The 21,685-nt window shown below is 36.7% G+C and overlaps 1 protein-coding gene across 2 annotated transcripts; it reads left to right on the top strand.

The window, feature by feature from the left end:
- The first annotated feature begins 247 nt into the window (after positions 1 to 247).
- On the top strand, positions 248 to 20,528 carry DEK (DEK proto-oncogene). Of its 2 annotated transcripts, none has more exons than XM_009895806.1 (10): positions 248 to 390; positions 2,682 to 2,783; positions 3,286 to 3,395; positions 6,130 to 6,224; positions 9,028 to 9,148; positions 10,309 to 10,491; positions 13,907 to 14,039; positions 16,370 to 16,518; positions 17,819 to 17,887; positions 18,861 to 20,528. In XM_009895806.1, exons 1-10 carry the CDS (start codon positions 255 to 257, stop codon positions 18,870 to 18,872), a joined length of 1,110 nt encoding a protein of 369 aa, XP_009894108.1. In that variant the 5' UTR covers positions 248 to 254; the 3' UTR covers positions 18,873 to 20,528. The 2 variants fall into 2 exon arrangements, with proteins under 2 accessions (XP_009894108.1, XP_009894107.1); XM_009895805.1 differs by having other exon boundaries at positions 255 to 390; positions 19,854 to 19,874.
- Positions 20,529 to 21,685: the final 1,157 nt, after the last annotated feature.

The following is a 21,685-nucleotide window of genomic DNA, read 5'->3' as shown; positions in this document are numbered from 1 at the left end:
ACCTTTTAAACTGTTCTTACCCAGGTTAGTTGTAGAATGGATGGCAACTCCTCCTGAAAAATTTTATGTATAGTGTGTATGCAGAATACTTTAGTGTCTTAATGAATGTGAACAATCACAATATGAGCGCTATGACATTACTTCTACTGTACAAGAAGATTATTTTTTTTAAAAAAGCAAGATTCCTGTATTTTTCCTGTATAATGCTATATTGATGATGGTTTCCCTGATTGCTTTTTACAGAACCATACACCATGTCTGCTGTTGTTTCGTCAAAAGAAGATACAATGTCTTCTGAAAAAGCAGATGAGAAGCAACCTGAAACTGAAAACAAAGCTGAGGAAAGTGATGAAGATGAAGAAGAGGAAGAAGAGGAGGAGGAAGAAAAGGGTATGTGTTTTTCCACTGAATAAGCTGTCCTTTAAAAACACCTGAATGCAGTCTGCTGTGATCTTGGCTAATTGTACAATTATTGTTTAGGAGAATCTATGGTACATCTGTCTCATGGGGCATAAACTGGTTCCCAGTGGACTGTAACAAGCAACACTATAAACGGTGATGCTGATGTTCCTCAGGAATGATTCAAGGAATTGACAGCATCCTGGATTCCTATGCTAGGGGTTTTTTTGTTGTTGTATAAACTTCTAGGTGATTAGAAGAGGTAGTATCCTTTATCAAATTATTTGTATAAAAATAGATATCCAAAGCAGAATCCTTTTATTCCAGTAACACTCTGATGTGACCTGTGTTTGCAAAAGAGAGAAACGTGAAAAATCTGTGCAATAGCTTTAGAAACAGTACAGATGTCTTTGCTTAACTACTGTGAATTAATTTACTCGGTACCAAAATTTAATTATATTGGAGGGGAGAAATTCCATTTGACTAATTTTGTTAAAAATCATGGAGATATCATAAGATGAGCAAGCAGGGCAGGTTTTTTGTTATGGCAGGTAATTGAAGAGGGTAGTCAAGGAATACAAGATGTGATGAAGGAACTACTGTACGAAAGTGTTAATTTCTGTCCTGAAATCTCTAGGTGTGTATTTTGCAAATTAAAGCATCCATGTAAGTAGAGCTGCAGTATGGCACAGTGAAAACCAAGTGTGCTGGTTTTGGCTTGGATAGAGTTAACTTTCTTCATAGTACCTAGCATGGGGCTATGTTTTGGATTTTTGCTGAAAACAGTGGTGATAACACAGGGATGTTTTAGCTGTTGCTGAGCAGTGTTTACACAGTCACAGCCTTTTCCGCTCCTCATACCACCCCACCAGAGAATAGGCTGGGGGTGTACAAGAAGTTGGGAGGGGATGCAGTTGGGACAACTGACAAAAGGGGTATTCCAGACCATATGACATCATGCTCAGCATACACAGCTGAGGGAAGAAGATGGAAGGGTGGGACGTTTGGAGTTGCGGCGTTTGTCCTCCCAAGTAACTGTTACATGGGGTGGAGCCCTGCTTTCCTGGGGGTAGCTGAACATCTGCCTGCCAACAGGAAGTCGTGAATGTATTCCTTGTTTTGATTTGCTTGCATGCACAGCTTTTGCTTTACCTGTTAAACTGTCTTTATCTCAACCCATAGTGAGCTACTGTGTGGTGCTTAGTTGGGGCTGGGGTTTAAGCCATGACACCAAGTCACTGATGGGTCTTGGATTCTTAAAAGAGCTGAGGTTTGCTTTTAGGAAAGGTAGTAGAAAGAAAAGAGGTTATGCTGTTTGGGAAACAATAGAGGAATTAGAACTAGGTTTTTAAAAACAACTGTTTCTTGTGTACACACAAGTATGTTTTGCTCTGTTTTCAGCAGATATATATCAAATTTTGATGATGTTCATACACATTTTGAAGTTGCTTTCAGATATTAAAGCCAGGAGGGCCCATCTGCTTAGCACCAAGGATAGCTTGATATGTGATCTGAGGTTAAATTTTTTGTATGAAATGTTTAGATGAAGCTTTGGGTTTTTTTTCTCCTGAGATGGTCTCATTAAAGTAGTGATGTGCAATGTATACATAAAGCAATCTAAATGTATTCATTACTAAGCAATACCAGAATTACTGGGAATAGTATTCTTGTAGTATTTGTGACGCTCGTATCGTGCCCTGCAGAGTGCTGTGCTGCGAAGCCCTCTGAGGTATAGTACAGTTCCACTGTGCTTGTGCTTCTGCCTCTCCTGCTGATACGTGTGGGTCCTCCAGTCCAGCAGTGGGAAGAGAAAGCGTTTGCAGGCGTGCTGGACTCTCCTTTTGCCCATCTGGTGCTAGTATTCTCCTCGACAGAGCTAAAGTGGAGCTGTGCTTGTAGGAGCTGGGGCATCCCAGAAGGAGGCTATGCAAACAATGTCATTTCTGTACATCAGAAAGGCAGTGAAGGGAGAAAAAATGGATTTCTGAAAATGCATAGTGCTGCAATCTCCATTGTGGGGTGAGGTTCCCTTTAGGAAATGCCCAGCCTTGTCTTCAAGGTTAAGTTGGATGTAGGATTGCAGTTAAGAACTGGAGACTCCAATAAGTAGCTCCATAGAATCCCATTGACCTATTAGCCAAAGGTTTGCAAGTGTCATAGTACTTGGTTATATACATTTTTGATTTGCAGTTGCAAAGATTCAGTGTTGTATTGTCTGTCGCTACAGTGGAATCTGCTTATGTAATGAAGAATACTGTGTTTAAGGAAGCTGTCTTTTGCAGAAAAGAGTCTCATTGTTGAAGGAAAAAGGGAGAAAAAGAAGGTAGACCGACTGACCATGCAAGTGTCTTCGTTGCAAAAGGAACCTTTTACAATTACACCGGGTAAGCTTGTGCTCTCACATAAGAATTGTGAGTGATGGGAACAATAATGAAACCTCTTAAAAGACCAAATTACTAATTTGTTGTAGATGAGACCTAACTTAACAGTCATGATACATTTTAAAATAGTAAGGCTATTATAATTACATGAAAGCACTCTTCTACAGTGTAGCATCAATTTAAACCATATAAGTTATATAATTTTTAAACTTAGCTGGAATAGGATATTCGGTAACTAGCCATCACTAGCAAAGGCAGGAGCACCTAGAATAAAGAGAACTGCCAAGTCCTTGTACCCCAGTCTACGTGCTGTCAAGTAAGTAAAGAGAATGTCAGGGTGTCTAATTGATAGGAAAAAGCCTACTTAATGTTTAACTATTATTATGTCTGATGCTATTCTGAAATAACTTCTTTGCTTGCTTAAAAAACAGTAGATATTTGAAGATATAAACTCATAGGTAAATAGGAGCGTGATGAATTGCATAATTGATTTTAACTGTTTCAGGAAAAGGACAAAAACTCTGTGAAATTGAAAGGATACAATTCTTTCTGAGTAAAAAGAAGACAGATGAACTTAGGAACCTGCACAAACTCCTCTACAACAGGCCGGGCACTGTAAGAACTTAAAATCACTCTTTCACTATGCATGAGAACTAATAGATATAAAAGTGTTTGTAGTACAGTTTTTTACATTTGCATGTGTGGATCTACTTCTTATGTGTCATTTATTACAAACTACTTAGAAAATGAATATTGCAGGACCAGTTAAGCAAGCCCACAATTTTTCTAACTCCTGTAAACTACTCTTCCTATAAAAATCCTATGGACAGGTGTACTGAATTGTAAGTCTGCTTGAATATAGATTTTGTTTTAATTTTTTTTTTTAATGGGTGGAGAGGTGGTTTACCTTATGAGGATGAGTTGGAAATAATTTATGGTTCGCATATTAAAAGCTGCTGAGACACAGAATATAGTCAAAATACTCCGTGTAGTTATTTTGTTCAATGTAGCTTTTTCTTAGTACTTCTATTTCTTTTATGTTTGAAACCTGTTAGTGGGTTTTAATACATTGCTACTTACCTAGCCATTTTCTCCTTTAGTTTGCACAAAGCAGTAGAAAGTAAAACTACACTATATGTAAAATCTTTATAGTGATTTTTGTCACATTTGTCTAAGGTAGTTAAAATATTTGTTAAAAACTAGTATGCTTGCTTTTGTATTTAAGGATGAAACTTAAAATGTAATAGCAAATCTTTCTTGGAGCCCTTTATGTATCAGTGGTTGTGCCTTAAATTTCAGAGTAAATATGACCCATCTTCTTTGCTCATAGAGGTAAAAAGGATGCAGAGAAATTAAGGCAGATTACATTTTACTATTTCAATACACTTACCATATTTATAGAAATTTGTTTTTAACCTCTTTGTATATTTTGGAAAGTTGAACAGCCAGCACACAGAAACCAGGAACTGAATAGTACTAGTATAGATGCATGCTAACTGTGATATCTCAGACCACTGCTACAAAAGTAATGCTTGTTTAAATAGCAATTAGTTGGCTTAATTGTTTAAATAGAAAATAGTTGACTTGATTACTCAGAAAAAGAACAGTATATATTCATTAAGACCTAATTCTGTGAATTATTCTGTATATTCAGTATGGCAATAAATCAGACTAGAGAATTTGTGACTCAGAGTGTACAGAGTTTTGCAAACTTCTGGGTTGTCCTGCAGTAGAATTTAATTGTTTGATAGGAAAGGTGCAATGACAGAACCATGTAACTTTCTGATTTAATGCGCTCTACTGTGGAAGTCATCTAACTGCATCCACTTATTCTTCATGAAATGAGTAACGCTTTTCTACTGTCATTGCGGGGAGGTACTGGGATACCGTTACCTCAGAGTCCATCTTTCCTACTTTAGATTGCAGATCTGAGGCATAATAGATTTAAGAGACTATTGTTTATTGATTATGCAACACACTACTAAGAAACTAACAACTCAATGATACCGTTGTTAATAATTGTTTTAGTAATTGATAATAAATAATCAATTAATAGGTACACAACTACTTGCCATTTCATAATTATGTGCAACTTATATAATTGTAAATTGATATTTAACACTCCTGAATCATACTAATTATACACAACTGCTATTGAAATACAGATCTCGCCCTTCCCTCCCACACCACTTACTTGCTTGCAGTTCCACCCCCACTTTTGCTCTGCCCTCCCACATTTAGTCTTTTGGATGTAGACTTGTTAGAAAGTCCAGCTGGATTGCTGCAGTGTCCCAGTGGTTTGAGTCCAAAGGTATGAGAATATTATATATATATATATAAACATGTTGGTATGGTTTCATCCAAAACTGTATTTAATCAGGATTGCTGGGAACTGAGAATGCTGTTTAATAAAGCGAAGATCAGCTGTTGTCTTGTATGCACGTTCTGTATGTGCTTTGGATCATAATTAATATTTTTACTAAAACATACCAATGCCATCTGCAAATTTTCTCTAGGTGCTGGACAAAGATAATTCTCTTTGGAAAAGGAGCTTAGCTTTGGTAAAATTATAAACTAATGGAGAAACGCCAGGAACAAAATTTGTAGAACTATTGAAAGTGAGTTCAAAAGTGAGTTCAAATTATTCTTGATAGTGTTAAAAAGACCTCAGAAGAATAAAAGATTTGGGGATGTTTTTTAACTTATTTTTGGTAAAAAGAGATAAAGTGAAAACAAAGAACTCAATATATTTGGGATTTTGATTGGAGCAATTTTCCCATTACAAGGGCTGTTGCAATGAAAGTTCAACCCTGTTCAGACTGCAGGTATAATGGTTAATCTTGTAAATTGGGTGGTATGTAAATGCAAAAAATTGTCATCGTTAAAGAAAAGGTTCAAAAGTACAATCATGGTCCTATGTAAGACTTTAGAAAAGCAAATAAAGCAAATCTGCTTGGCAGATTATATAGTAAAAATAAAATTCACTATTCTATAACAAATTGCATGGTACAAAGCATGCGACAGGCTTCATATGATCATAGTTGTGCAAAGCTGTAAATAGTCATGCGGTACATTCTAAACCAGCTTGAAATGGGAGGTGATTTTACCTGGTAAGTTACTAAAATTAATGAAAAGTACCAAGATCACAAGAACTTAATTGTTGTAGTTTGGGTGTCATGAGATAAATAAAGGCATAATCCATGTAGGTTATAACTTAAAGGGTATAACTTTGTCAACAGAAAGCTAAATGTTAGAATAGATTTTTCTCATATGACAAGTTTACAAATGTAATTGGATTAAATCTTTTAAACTACTTGCAATGGGAAGTAATCTGTGTGTTCTGTTCTAGGTTGCTTCCCTCAAGAAGAATGTGGGTCAGTTCAGCGGGTTCCCATTTGAAAAAGGAAGTGACCAATACAAAAAGAAGGAAGAAATGTTAAAGAAGTAATGATCTCTATTGCTACTTAACAAAGCTTGACTCATGCTATACAGTCCTTCTTATTTTCAAAATTTTATTTCAGATTAAATTTAAACTTTAAGCTGAGTAGCTGTTTTCTAGAGCTCTATGGTCTGTTCCTGAGTTCATTTTAATCACACAAACTGATCTCTTAAGACAACTTGAAATGTAGTAAAAGGAGTTAAACTGCGAACACTTCATTCACAGTTCGTACAGTCCTGGCTTTAACTATCGTGTGCTGACTAGCAGATTCTTCTGCCAAGTGAGAGGAAAACCTTATTTGCCCAGGGCAAGCATAGTGTTGTGAATAGGTTGTCCTCTATTCATGGTGCAAACATGCATCCTTCTATGCCTCAAAACCTTCCTCCTTCAGAATCAAAGCCATTTCTGGTTATTGTGTATGAAACATACACTCTTATTCCTAGAATTTGTGTAGCAACTGGTTGAAAAAGTCTTTCTTTTTTAGTGTCTCCCCACATAAGCCGCTTCACTATTAACAGGAGAAGCTGGTGCAGCTTGGTTTTGACTGGACTCAAAGGGTTTAAAGATGCCCTTGCATATTTGTGCAGCTAGGTGTAACAAATAAAAGAACTAATAAAATCTACACAATTGATTCTAAATCTTCTTTTTTTTTTTTTTTTGGCATCAGTTCATTGATAGCAAGAAGACTTCCAGAATTTGCAAATCTTCCTTCCTCAGATATGTAGTTTTCTAGGAGTAGGGTTTCTCAAATACACGTGAATCTACAAGACAAACTCTGTCTCGGGATGGGCGTTTTGACTGTTTCCCACTGGTTTAAATGGATGTTTCCCCTTATCTGCAAAAAATCACAAATTAAATATTTTAGCTCTTTTTTTTTTTATATTTTCTGTATGAAACAAATGCTAGTTAAGTTTTGTTACCCTTCAGTCTGCAGCAAATATTCTGAAAACTGGTTGCATTTTCACTCATATCAAGGTACTGAGGCCTGTGTGCTTGTGTTGCTGTGTAAGTTCTGCTGCTGTTCATAGCTATGTATGAAACCCTGCTGATTAGATTATTAGTTTATGCTGACTACTTGGTTGATTTCTGCCCACACTGTACACTTGGATGTCATCATGTTTAACAGCACTAAACAAGATGAGCAAAGAAAAAAAATTGTTTTGCAGAATCTTACTGTTCAGATCATGAACTCCAAAGAACAAGGGTTGAGGTTGCTGTGCAAACTAGAGTTCTTGGATTATTTTTTTTTTAAGTCAAAACTACTTGCTAGGGCAGTTACTGACTAAAAACTCGTGTGAACTTGTTTATGCCACACTTGAACTGGATTTTAATACTTAGTACATTATGTTTGCTGTTACCTGCAGATGTATCTTTAAAGAATTAAAATAGGAAATTATTTGGGAGGTGATATTTATTCTTTGTATATGTTAGTTCTAACCCAGGTGAAAATATGAGGACAGATGCCATGTGTAACACAATTCATAAAGAATTTTAGTTAAAGCAGCAATAGAACCATGAAATCTTAAGTTCAGTATACAAGGTCTTGAAAGTCTGAAACGGAAACTTCAATGCTATGCAGTTTTTAAATCTGTTAACAAGTTAAGTAGCTTTAACTCTATAGTATTATTGTCTCCTAAAATGTAGGCGAATGACTTTTGATTCTGCAGGAATACCTTGCAAATATTAAGTGTATTCTCAAAAGCTAAACAGGAAGGCTCTCTGCATGTTAAGATTGCAGAAAATTTTTTTTATAACATTGTCTAGAAAAATGATTGAAAGATGTGCCTTCATCATTGGAAGGATGGTGGATGAACTATATTTTGAAGCAGCAAGATGCACCAAAACAGTTAATATCTCTTGTTCCCATGCCCTAAAACATGGGAGAATAAAGTTGTTCTGCTCCCTTAAAAGTCTGTGAGTTTAAAGGGACAGACTGAAATTAAATGCTACTTTAGAGAGGTTGTAGACCACCATGAAATAGTTGCACTGACTCTTTGAAGAAATGATGAAAAATAAGTTTCCTTTGACTTTGATTACCAGAAATAGCTATTAAACTTGTGAAAAATGGTCAGACAATGAAATCCACTCCTCAGGCAGCATTGTACAAAATGAGTGAAGAGGAAATCGTAAAGATTTGAAGGGCAGTAACAGGTAGAATAAGTAGGGGTTTCCTTGTTTGGTTGTTTGGTTTTGGGGTTTCTTTTAGATCTCGTTAAGCTTGCATTCTGATGTCATACCCTCACAGGATTTGTCTCTGTCTTTACACTTTTTTCGATACTAGTGGTACAAATGGTTAAATGGGACGATTAGTTCAAGATCCTTTTAGAATAAAGGGGGTGGATGTCAGAGTTTCTCTTCACCTAGCTTCGTCAAAGGTTCTTCCATAAAGGGGTAAGGAGCCAGAGTAAATAAAGGGAGACCCCACTGACCGCTTAGCATTCAAGTCTTGTACTCATTGGATTTATTTTCCAAGATTGATTGTTTCCAGTGTGGTAGATTAGGAGGGATTGTGGGGAAGACTTTTTTACTAAGATTTTGTACCTTTTTTCTATTTTTTTATATCCTACTTTACACACATGGGGATTTGGGAATTTTGTTTTATTTTGCTTTATGTAATATGGTAGTGGTGGTTCTTTGTTTAACTGTAGATAAGACTGGAAACATTTAAGTGTATGTATTCATGTCTGTTGTCAGGTTGCAGACACAAACCATATAGCAGCTTCTAACAGTCAGCAGTCAAATGTTGACTGATTGTTTAGGATGTGATACTGAATCTTTCTTCTTTTTTTTTTTTTTTTTTGTCTCCAGATTTAGAAATGCAATGTTGAAAAGTATCTGTGAAGTTCTTGACTTGGAAAGATCAGGCGTTAATAGTGAGCTGGTAACCAGAATCTTAAACTTCTTAATGCACCCAAAATCTTCAGGCAAGGTGAGATGCAGGTTGTTATGCTTGCTTTTATAACTCTGTTCTGATAAAAAATGGAGCTGTGTCTATTCCTTAATATTTGCCTGTTACTAGTGGCAATGCAATTACTGTTATAACTTACTGAAGTAGCAATGGCTTCTTGAGAGTAGCTCTGCTCCTGCAGATATCCATAATGGGGTGAGGACTTAGATAGAAACTATATGCTTACATGTAAATGCACCCATTGTGGTTTTGTGCACTAACAGTGTATATGTGGTCAACACATGAAGCTAATTAGAGATATCTGTACCCAAATACCCTAAGTAGCTTGGGCTTTGCAGGTGAATGGAGGCAAATAGACATACTATGTGAGCAGGAATTTTTTAAAAAAAAAAAAGTGTCAGAGCAAGGAAATAAAACATGAAAGGACAGGAAAATAAGGTGTCAAATGTTACTTGGGTGTGCTACAAGTTGACAAGTGCATGTGATCGCATTTGGTCATCACTAAATGGAATTTGTTGCAAGGCTAGGAAAACTTGCTTTAATTAGAATGTGCTAGTGCACTAGATTCAGCTGCTAAGACTACTGTACTCTAGTATTAATCTTCTTGGACTTTCAGTTTTTAATCTAAAAGCAATACTTAAATAGTTAGATTCGGGAAATTAAATTTGTTCCCAGGAAACACTGGTAAGTGATGTGAACAAGGAGTCTGCATGCTGCGTTAGGGACTCTGGTACTGAGTGACAACAAAATGTAGTTTTGCATAAGACATGACAGAATTACTGCCTTTAAGTCTTCCGAAGAGTTGTCCACTAATTTGTTAAAGGAAGAAAAACCTTGCTTTTAGGGGTTGGGGGAGCACAGGTAGGTAAAACATTCCTTCCAGAATGTTCTTTCTTGCTTCCCTTGCCTCACCCCCCACCTTTGAGGATTTGTTTGGTTAGGGGAGTGGGAAGGGTGCTTAGCTGAAATTTGATTTTACTCAGGTCCATCTATGTAATGAATTTCTGCTTACTGCAAAATGTTACAGCTTAAGTGTAGTACATAAAATAATCCTGGTTTTTGTTTCAAGACTTGAGACCTCTGTATTTGTTTACTGTCCTTTCATGTAACTTGAAGGAAATTATATTTTTAAAATTCACTTTTCTATTCTTACTTGGATAACACATCTCCCTGTCTCTCAGCCGTTGCCGAAGTCCAAAAAAACACCAAGCAAAGGTGGCAAAAAAGAACGCAGTAGCACTGGAACAACAAGAAAAGCAAAACGCACCAAGTGCCCAGAGATTTTGTCAGATGAATCCAGTAGTGAAGAAGATGAAAAGAAGGAAAAGGATGACTCTTCAGAAGAAAAGGAGAGTGAAGATGAGGTAATGAGGTTTTTGTTTATTTTTCAACGTAGAACTAAAAATGTTTGTCTGCAGTTTGTCATTATGTGGTTGTTATCTATCGGTAATTCTTGTAATATGCGGAGTTGAGGGGAAGTGATGTTTAACTGAATGAATGGTTTGAAAGAAAAGAGAATACATCTGCAATTTATAAGAGATTTTCATAATTTCTTAGTGCATTAAAGTTAGAGAATTAATAAGATAAGAGGTGAAGGTTCTGATTCTTAGATGTATATGTGCACCTTATAAAACTATCTGTGATTTTGGGGCAGCCAGGTTTTAAAACATAATTGATTGAATTTCTTGTATCATCTTGTGATGACTATTAATGTAATTTCATAAAAATTCCCAATATCTATCTTTTCTTTTTCTGTGTAGGGTTTGTTTGGATACCTAGGACTTAACTTTGAATTCAGTATAGGTCCCTGACCTACCTAGCTGTGTTGGTTTTGGATCTTGGTTCCGTATTTCTCCTGGATTTTGTGTTGTAATCTCTCTTTTAGGGTTCTGTCTTGGATCGCAAAGATAAAGTGAGCAAAATAGTAAGCAGCCTTACAAAGATCCCGCCAGTCTCCAAAGTGTTCTCATCTCACTGTCTTTTCTGTTTTTCTCTGTTTTCTTTGAAACTTCTTTTAGCCTTGCATAGTAGGAGAGAAATGAGATTAACTTTGTATTTAAATGCAAAATACCTTTACCTGTGCGTTCCCTTTCAGCCCCATACTTATTCACAGAATAGACACAAAGTACGGAGGGCTAGGCGAGTACAAGTGTACAGCTGATTTGTGTACAAAGTGAACACTGATTTATCCATATGCCTGAAGCCTGGGGGAAAAAAAAAAAAGGAGCTACAGGCTCCATCTTATCCTATATTTTGATTTAGATGGAACTGCCTTTTTAGCCTCGATCAGAGCTCTGCAACAAACAGTACTTAGTCCACTGTTGGTGTCCAAGGAAATCCTTTATGTAAGCTATGGAACCTTTGGCTGTAATATAAGACCATTGTTTACATTCTGTCTATTGCAGTGGAAATGTGACAGGCTGTTAAGTAAATAGTCTGAGCTACAGAAAATAGTAACAAAAATCTTTTGCTGAAAGGCCAATTTATGTAACGTCAACAGTTTTTGTCACTGTCATTTTGATAGGTGTTAGTTTTAATTTAAAAACATGGTTTAAGGAAATTCTCTGTGCCTCCATGAAGCAAACTTCATTCTTAGTTGCCCTTTTTCTTTCCCCACAAATGGCAAATTGAAAGAGGGCTGAAATACTAAAAGTTAGTTATGTGTTTGTTCATCTCTTCAGCAAGACGGTCTTGCTGCTGTGAGGAGAGGAATATCGCTTTAAGGCAGGAGTTGTCTTTTAGAAAATTTTTCAACAACTCAGATATTTAAAGAAAAAAAACAACAACAAACAAACCAAAACAAAACCCACACAAACAAAAAAAAAAGAAACCCCAGCAAACAAAAAACCTCACAGTAAACCCTGTTGATCTAACTAGGTCTTCTTTGCCTCCTTTCAGAAGGTAGGAGTTAGTCATCTCTGCCAAGCAATAGCTGAGTAGACTGAAGTCTTACAGAAACTGAAGTTGGCTTGTGTGGAGTAAAAGCTTAATTATTACACAAACACTAGTATGTCAAATTAGTTTGAATATAGGGAATGGTGAAATGGAAAATATCTGCGTTTGTACAGCTTTGAGATTGCAGCATTTAAAAAAAAAAAATTAAGCTTATGACATCCTTTAACATATTACAGGTGGAATGCATAGGATGTAGGAAGATGTAGGCAGCACATCTGCTTTGCTACACCAGCTCTGTTAGAATCCTAGGCATGGAGTGGCTGGAACAGATTGTCCTCAGAGTTATGTGTTTCTTTTGGTTGCAACTCTTTCTTTAAACAACAGAAACAAACAAGAAATCTTAGAGTTACCTGGAAGCAAAAGATATTGGAAATATTTTTGTGTGCTGGGGAGCATAATTTTATGAAAAAACTGAAATGTGAGTGCTGGGTTTAACTTCTAACTTTGTATCTGGTGATGGAGCTTTAGCAGAAACTCGAAAGCTGAAATGTTAGAAACTACAAATGTTTGTTTAGAAATGGGGCCATCCTTGAGTGTATTTTCTGAATTTCAACAGTGAAAGTCTTCTTCTTTCATTTTAACACTGCAGAGTGAGTGCAACTATAACTGATCAAGCCAATGTAAATAAATAGAATAGGTTTTATTAAATACTAGTTTCTTGAGTTGCACAGGTGCTAATGGGAGAAGCAGTTAAGTTTTATATGAGCTAATCTTAATTGTTTAGATGTCATTGTTTGCTCAGTTGATTACACTGCCATTTTAAATATAAATTAGAATTACGAATTTAGTAACTACTGTTACAATGTGTGTTGTTTTGTGATGTTTTTCTCTCTGAAGTATGGTTTATTCTGGGTCAATGTTCCATGTTTGTTTCTGTAAGAAAAGCTTTCAGTCTTGTCAGAAGTACTATCTAAAGATTTTGTGTGTTAAGCATGTATTTAATTTGTGCCAATAATGCCGTGCACTGATATGTATATACTGTATTTATGTTACCAATTTCTTCTGTTAATGTTAACTTAATACTACATTTCTGGGGGTTTACTTGTGGCAATAATTGGCCAAATTATGGATTAGCTAATGTAGTTCTCAGCTACTGCAACAAGAATTGGCTGTGTGTAGTCTTAGAGAGCTCTAGCATCTAGAAATAATCGAATACAACATACTATGTCCTTTTAAAAATTTTTCCTTTAGAAGTTATTTTATAAGCTAATTAGAAGTAATTGTCACAGAATCACAGAATGGTGGGTGTTGGAAGGGACCTTCAGAGGTCATCTAGTCCAACCCCTCTGCCCAAGCAGGTTCACCTAGAGCAGGTTGGACAGGAATGCGTCCAGGTGGGTTTTGAATATCTCCAGAGAAGGAGATTCCACAATCTTTCTGGGCAGCCTGTTCCAGTGCTCTGTCACCCTCCAAGTAAAGAAACCTTTCTTCATGCTGAGGTGGAATTTCCTTTTTGTGCCTGTTGTCTCTTGTGTCACTGGGCTCCACTGAAAAGAGTCTGGCCCCATCCTCTTGACACCAGCCCTTTAGATTATGAGTTAAAAGTTGTAGCACAACAAATGATTAGTATCGTCAAAAAGTTCTAGCTGCTTGAGCTTAAGAGTCCATGTAGAAGGACAATGTGAAATTTAAAAGAATGTAGAAATACTTATTGTGGGCATTTTCCCCATATGGTATAGGGGTAGAAATTGCTAGTAAAATACAGTAATTAAATTTGCTGATTTAGTTTGTATTGGCAGAAAAGATAATTTCCGTTGTAGAAAAGGGGTATGGATTGTTCGGGGAGAAACCATCATTTTAATCTTCTGTTTCTCTTCTTTATAGCCCCCTAGAAAAGCATCTAAAAGAGAAAAATCTAAAAAGACGACTTCCAAAACTAAGAAGCCTGTGAAGGCTGCAAATGTCAAGAAGGCAGACAGCAGCACTACTAAAAAAAGTCAGAACAGTTCTAGAAAAGGTAAATGCTTTATGTCTTTCATCATACATTGTCTTGTGGCTTAACTGGCATGCTTATTAGAGAGCAAGCTTTTGCACCTAATTGTGAAAGAAAATAAAATTGGTGAACTGTTGGCTTGCTACTTGGTGTTTCTTTCCTTGCAACAGTAATTAAAAAAATGTTCTTGGTTTGGGTTTACTTCATGTAATTTCTGCTGTGTGCATATATGTACTTTTTATTTGCATATAAACTGAAAGTATCAGCCTAGTTCTCCCTTCTGCTGGAAGAACGTTAGAGAAATTCTGTTGGTCTCTATAGTGACTTCATGTGAAGCTTAACATTGATCCAGTAGTAGATAACCCACTGTGTATGTCTTTTGTTCGGCAGCTTGATGTGGTTTGTGTTAACATAGATAGGGTTTCTACACATGTCCTATTGCTATTGGTTTTCTCATATCTGATGACGTGCATAAAAGGTATACGTAAACAGAGTTCCTTAATACCTATGTAAAGATTGCAGTAGTGCAGGAGGGGACGGGGTGGTTTCTTTCTAAGCAGCTTTGCAGAAAAGAGCCTGGGTAGGGGCAGATGGTTCTCACAGACAAGGAGTTGAACCCAATTCAGCAGTGTGCCCTTGTGATAAGGAACGCTGGCAGCACTCTGGGCTGTTTCAGCAGGTACGTAGCCAGCAGGGTGAGGGAAGTGATTGTCACCCCCTATTCAGCACTTGTGAGCCTGCCTGGGGAGTGCTGTGTCTAGCTTTGGGCTCCCTGGTGCAAGACAGACATGGACATACTGGAGTAAGTCGAGCAGAGGGTTGGTCAGTCACCAAGATGGTCACGGGGCTGGAGCACAAGCCGTAGGAGGGGAGGCAGAGAGCGCTGGGCTTGCTCAGCCTTAAGAAGAGACAGAAAAAGGGGGAGCGTACTGCAGTCTGCAGCTACCAAATGGGAGAGCAGGGGAAGGTGGGGCACCGTGCTCTGCTTGGAGGTGCCCAGTGAGAGGACAGGAGGCAGCAGGCACAAGCTGCCACCAGGGGAAACTGTAATTACTTGTCAGGGGAAGAAAAGCTTCACCGTGAGGGTGGTGACGCAGAAATGGGGCCTGGAGCAGTTGTGGAATCCCCATTGTTGGAGATGTTCAGCACTCAACCTGGCAGGGTCCAGAGCAACCGGCTCCACAGTGGCCCTGTTCCGAGTAAGTGCTTAAACCAGATGATCTCCAGAGGTCCTTTCCCACCTTAAAATCTCTGTTACCCTTATGAGATAAGTCATGTCTCTGTAACAATTGTACTACGAGTTGTTAATGCAGAATATATCCATGCTGCAAACATACTTTTTTAATGCCAACACCAGCATATATGTGCTATAGCACAGACATCAGACAGTTCAGATTAATTACTCTGCTTGTCAGTGTATTAAGAAAAGGAATGGTTAAACTCTCAGGCATGGAATTTATACTAAACTTCTTTCATAGCCTTACTTGTCAGCAAAGTAAACTGGCCTGTGCTGAACTCAATGAATTTTCAGATTGGCTACTGGCACTACTAGTGTGGCTGACTCTGCGTGTGTGCACGCTATATTTTGTCATCAACAAATATATGCACAACACATACGTATCTTTTTTTATATATATGTTATGTAATATATTCATAATATCTCTACCTTCAAAACAGAAATGCAGTAGGAGTATGTTCGCAGTACAAAAAAATGTTAAGTAAGTCTTCTGTAAGCTCATCATCTAGATCATTTGGCATCTGCTCTGAATTTTGCCTTGTTGGCAGTAGAGGAACTGAGTGGATGTTTGAGTCGTTCAGCTTAATTTTTTTTGCTGCTGGAAAATATTGTAGGAGTGTCCTGTGCCTCTTCAGTTAATAAACAAAGAGAATCTTAAAGGAAGCTGTCACAGTGTTTTTGATAGCATGTTCAGTAAGACAGCATTGCAAAAGTACACGATCCTAGTGGGCAGCACTGCTGGGGAAAAAAACCAAACTTTTTTAAAGCAAATAAGTACTTTTTTTAGGGCCATAATACCTCAATTTAGAATTGCTGTAATAAACCTTTTTTTTTTTTAAGTTTGATAGATTAATTTAATCTGTCCAATGCTTCTTAGATTTGTATTGTATTGATTTGTAAACTGATAGTTCATCAACAATGATGCGGATTCTTAAATGAATGTAGTTCTGATAGCATTTGCTTTGTTTCTAAATGGATTGTCTGGCAAGATGTCTATTTTAAGGGAGAACATCCGCATCAGATGTTTGGGGAAAGTTCTGATGGCTTCTGTTTTGGAGGAAGAAAGCAGACAAATTGAAAATCTTTTATTACAATTCAAATTATTCTTCATATTTAGAAAGTGAGTCTGAGGATAGTTCAGATGATGAACCTTTAATTAAAAAGCTGAAGAAACCACCCACAGATGAAGAACTTAAGGAAACTGTCAAGAACTTGTTGGCCAATGCAAACTTGGAGGAGGTCACAATGAAACAAATTTGCAAGGAGGTAAGCATATATGATTTTGCAATCTCTTTTTTAGGTAGTGGGTTGTCTGTGAACAGACTTTTGTTATTGTTTCAGAAATGGAGTCTTACATTCTGCATAAAGGTTCACAAACAAAAGTAGTTTTTCATTGATTTGTTTACTTGCCAACAGCTGTAACAAGGAGAGCTTTAATCTTAAGGTATGCAACACTGATACCCAACATTAGAAGGGAAATCTCCAAAGAAAAATTAGCTACATGGAAAGTAGCAATATTACCTCCAGAACAACTGCCATGTATTAAAGTGAAAATATTTGAGATGTTGAGACAGTGCAGCAGCTTGCTACTGTCAAAAGGGGAGGGATGTGTCATGCTCTCTGTACATTTCTCCTGCTCACCTTGCTCTCATTCTTCATATGTTCTCTTTATGAGTCCATTCAACTCTATCAGCAAAAAATGAGTAGTTCTCAGCTGAGTTAGTGACTTGAGTCAGTTCAGCAAGGAATCCATTAGTTGTCAGGACATGCACCAGGAAGGGACCGTGAGCCGGAAACGGTAAAGGTAGGGAAAAGTGACCAAATCACACGCAGTACTGTTACCTTGACTCTTTCTACAGTCAGTGAACTCGCATGTTTGTTTTCCTGATACTTCCAAGAAGTTGTCTTGAGAAAATTAAACCAGAAGTTATTCTTACGAGAAAACTGTATGCTTATATTCTGTACAAACTCTTTGTTATGTTTATAGTCATTCTAGAAGTCTGAGATTTGGTATACTGAAATAAAACATTCTTCATTGGTTGTCAGTGTTGGCATCTGTTTGTTGTTTGTTTGGTCCTCTCCCACCCAGTTAACCAAAGAATAGTTGTAGAATAGCACTCAAATATGTTGACACTATTAGTCACTTGAAAGGATCACATTTTTACTTGTTACCAAAAAATAAATAAGCAATGGGATTTGATATTTGTTTAGCTTCCTACACTAATGCAAGGGTATCTGACTATTTAAAGAGTATGCAAGATGAAGATTGGCGAATTCTTATTTGCCTGACATGGCAAATTAGGCATTCCAATTTGTTGATGTGAAAAATTTAGTCAGTGACAAAACAAAAAAAAAAGTATTCATGTATTTAAATATTTGTGGTCAAAATAGGGACAGGAAATCAAGCTTGTCACTTGCCTTAATTAACAGAGGGCATTTTGACAGTTGTAGTACTAGAAATACCACACCAATTTTTGCCCTAAATTCATTCAAACTCTTTCTATTCATACAGTACATTGCATGAAAGTAATTTGAAGTTGGTTTTGTTTTTTACTTTTTTTTTTAGGTATATGAAAACTATCCTAATTATGATTTATCTGACAGGAAAGACTTCATTAAAAAAACAGTCAAAGAGGTAAAGACTTTATCATTTAGAAAACATCCTGGGTTGGGTTGGGTTTTTTCTTTTCTTCAGCCTATTAGAAAGTGGCATGGCATCCTGTTATGCTAGTTTTAATGGCATCCTGTTATACTAGTTTTAATAGCCTCCTGTATAATATTGGAAGTTTAGTGCTCTGATAAACCTGAACTCTGGCTCGGATACTTTTTTTCTTTTGTATCTCTCTTTCAAAAAATAACCACTTCAGAGTCTACTTTCTTAGCATGCCACTGCTACTGCTCTTATGATTTCTCTGGTAAGCAGAACTAAAATTAAAGCTATCATCATTTTTTATGACTTTTACTCTCTGAAAGCTATGCATTTGCTTTAAATTAGTCTTGGCTGCAAGGTGCCCTGTAATTCATGCGCTGACCACATACATTCATAGGTAATGATGCTTGAGGTTGTATAAGCTCTGCAGCCTGCAAGCTCTGGCAAAGAGAGAAGGCAAAAGAGCATAAAGATAGATAGCTTTTCTCTGTATATGCTGCTGGTAGCACAGTTATAATGCTGCCTTTGAGTTTGCTGCACTGAAGTTTAGGCCTGATATAATGTACTCATGACAAAGGGTTTATTATCCAGTCTGTGGCTGGTAATTTGTTAGAAAATTTTCAAATTTGCTTAATTTGCTTGCCCCAAAACTGAAAATGGAACTAGAGAAGTGAGGCTCACTGAGTGGAGTTAATAAAGTATCTTCTGTTTCTCTTGTGGCTTCATTTGCAGATGTTGATATATGGCTATCTAGAAAAAGTTGCGTCTATGTGCTGTGCATACGTGTGTCACTATCAGCAAAGGCATAAGAGAGCAATTTGTCTGCTGTAGGGATGTTCTTGTTTTTTTTTGTGATAGCACAAGTAGAGTGTACTTTCTTGATAGCCTCATGCAAAAGGAGAGGCTGTATGTAACTGGATTGAGAGCAAGGAGAAAACTAATACACTTCTCATTTCAGTTGATTTCATGATCTGATTTGACTGTGGGAAATGAAGATTCCTGGTTTTACGTTCCCATGGATTTGAAGATCTGATAGGCACCAGCAAAAGAAACGTGTCTTACCCCTGTGGTATTTAGTCAGAGCTGATTCTGCTGATCTAATGTTAAGAGTGTTGATGTAAATTGCTTTGTGTATCTTTTTTTAAAAAAAAAAAAAAAACAAACAACAAAACTGCATTTGATGCAGTTTTTAGTTGAACATACTTAAGTTTCATGCATGGCAATAAATGTTCCCTTTTTTATAGTTTTTGTACATTTTGAATTGCTTTGTATAACTAGAACCATCATAGATTTTTAGTGTGGATTACTAGGCTGCAGGAGATTTTAAAATCACGTAAGATGGAAGCTGCTTATCTGCACGTATACATGCAGAGACTGGAATATTGCAGTATTGGTTATAAAGATATTTTGAATACATATCCATTCTGAAAATAACAAGTTAGTCACATGTTAATGTCTTTTATATTCTGATACATTCTACAGATGCAGATTTATTCTAAATCTAGATTACCGTCTTGCATGTGTAGGCACTGAGAGAACTGTCAAAGCATGGTAACTAATTGGCATATAGATGTTATTTTTGTACTTTTAAAAGGCTTTCTGTTGTGTATATAAAGTTATTTCAGATTTCTTTTGTTCAAATCAGTTTTTTAATCTTGTTATCTTTGGATTTATGACATGAAATGTCAGTGTTCCCCCGTGAGGCTAGGATGAAAATTGGTATGCAGAAGTTTCATGAAACTACAAACAAGTTGAGGTTTTACGATGTTTGTCCCATCTTACCTTGTACAGAAACTAAACTGTAGTTTTATACTTAAGTTTTTCAGCATTTAACTTTGTGCAAAAGACTACAGATGCATTTGTTTCAAAGGCTTGATGTAGTAAATAAAATCCCTCCAAAGGCTATAGAGAAATTTCTAAAGTTCACTTTTCAACAAATCTTTTACTCTAGTGTCTTGATGTGATGGCCTAGCATCTCAGAAGTGGGTATCCAAGATAGACAGCTGGGAGTCTCAATAGCTTTGGAAGTCCACAGTGGGGGTTTTGAATTGGGTAGCGCTGATGTGTGTCATTAATCTCTCTTCTGTATGGCGAAAGCTTTTCTGAACCTGAGTCTTGGTGCCTCAACATGGACAATGGTACTTTTAAGCCTGCAGTCTTGAGCTTTGGCCCATAGCTTTTTGGATCAAAGCGAACACTTTGCATAATTTTTTGTTGTTTAGGTTTCTGTTCTCCATACACCTTGTTGCTAATACGAGATGTCCTACATGTAAAATCATGAAACAAATAGTTGCCAAAGTGTGGGCTGCCATTAATGCCATGAGCACAGAATCCCTCTGACTAGTATTGCTGGAAAAACAAAGTGTATTTTTTTGAATTTTATTATTGTACAGTTGAGAAATAAGGGTTCATAAATGATCTAAATTCTGGAAATGTTCAGCCAGTTAGACTATTGATCTTCACACACTTTTGGAATTTCTTTGTGTGTAATCATTTATGAAATAAGGCTGAATGTAATGGGGCTTTTTGTATCCAATAAATGTCTTTCACAAAAATGTAAATCCATTTTGGTGATTTAACATTTGCTTAAATGTATAGTAAAAAAAAAAAATCTATACAGAAACAAGGTTGTCGTCTTTATCGCATCTGGTAGAAACTATTCAAGCCTGATTCAGCAGGCTACTTTAAAGATACTGTTGCTGAAATGTATGTCCTTGGACCAGGATAAGATTTTATACCTTCTGTGAGGTTGGTTTGGTTTTGGTTTTGTGCTTGTTTTGTTGTGTTTTTTTTCTTTTTTCTCTCTGAACTACCTTAGCATAAAGAACAGTTTTTAATTTGCAATTAAAAACATCAGAAGTTTCCAAAGCGATAAGTTACTTGTGTCAAGTTTTGTTGGGTTTTTAGATGGATTTTCTACAAATACTTGAACTGCCTTGTGATTTTTATGTAAATACACAAGTCAGTTTTAATTATGTGGGTCAGGAAGTGTTTTTGAGATGAGTGATTCACAAGTATAAACACTTCTTACAGTGTAAATTCTAACAAAAACTTACAAAAGGATAGTGTACTTCTGTTTATTGTATATACACATTACTTGCTACTTTGGAATTGCACAGATGGAATGGAAATGATCTTCATATCCTTCAAATACTTTGTTTAAATGTCTTAACTACAACTAAATGTAGTCCTCAACAGAGAAGAAATGTCTGAGCTTTTTCCCTGCTAATACATACCAGTCTGGCTGCAACTGATACAAGATTCCAGTTCTTTCTACAACTGAGGGAAAGGCTGCAAGACAATACCAAAAGGTAAATGAAATGTTTTACTTATCTGGATGCTATTGGATTAAAAACACAGCTGATCAGGTCTCTAAATCCTGTACAGAGATGCTCATGAAAAATTGAAACTGGCTAACTAGATAAAACGTAACTGAATGAAGTGTTCAGGCCTATACCTTCCAGATGCTCAAGATTATGTCCCGACCATTGTATTCTAGAAAAATATTCCGAACATCTTGATTTAATTGCTTACAGCATAATTCCTACAGTCCAGTGTGTTGGTTCCTCTGTTTAGTTAAGGCTTTGGTATTCAGTATTTTGTTTGTTGACCTGTAAAACCACACAAATTGCCCTGAATGACTTGCTTATATAAACAACTGTTCTTATGAGTGAGTTTGATACTTGAGGTAACGGTGTATGGGCCTAGTAGGAGAAAGGCGAGGTGGGAAAAGGGAAGAGTAGAAATTTTGAGTGAAGAGAGGTTACGCGTCTTTAGGTAAAG

The sequence above is a fragment of the Charadrius vociferus genome, unplaced genomic scaffold (genome assembly GCF_000708025.1).
Source record: "Charadrius vociferus isolate BGI_N301 unplaced genomic scaffold, ASM70802v2 scaffold422, whole genome shotgun sequence".
Classification (NCBI taxonomy): Eukaryota; Metazoa; Chordata; class Aves; order Charadriiformes; family Charadriidae; genus Charadrius; species Charadrius vociferus.
The sequence above is the reverse complement of the archived record's forward strand: the minus strand, read 5'-3'. Positions and strand labels throughout refer to the sequence as shown.

Coding starts and splice junctions, on each gene's coding strand:
- DEK (XM_009895805.1), top strand. CDS start 255: ATGTCTGCTGTTGTTTCGTCAAAAGAAGATACAATGTCTTCTGAAAAA. Junction 10,492..13,906: donor AAAAGGAGAGTGAAGATGAG/GTAATGAGGTTT, acceptor TCTTCTTTATAG/CCCCCTAGAAAAGCATCTAA. Junction 14,040..16,369: donor TCAGAACAGTTCTAGAAAAG/GTAAATGCTTTA, acceptor CTTCATATTTAG/AAAGTGAGTCTGAGGATAGT.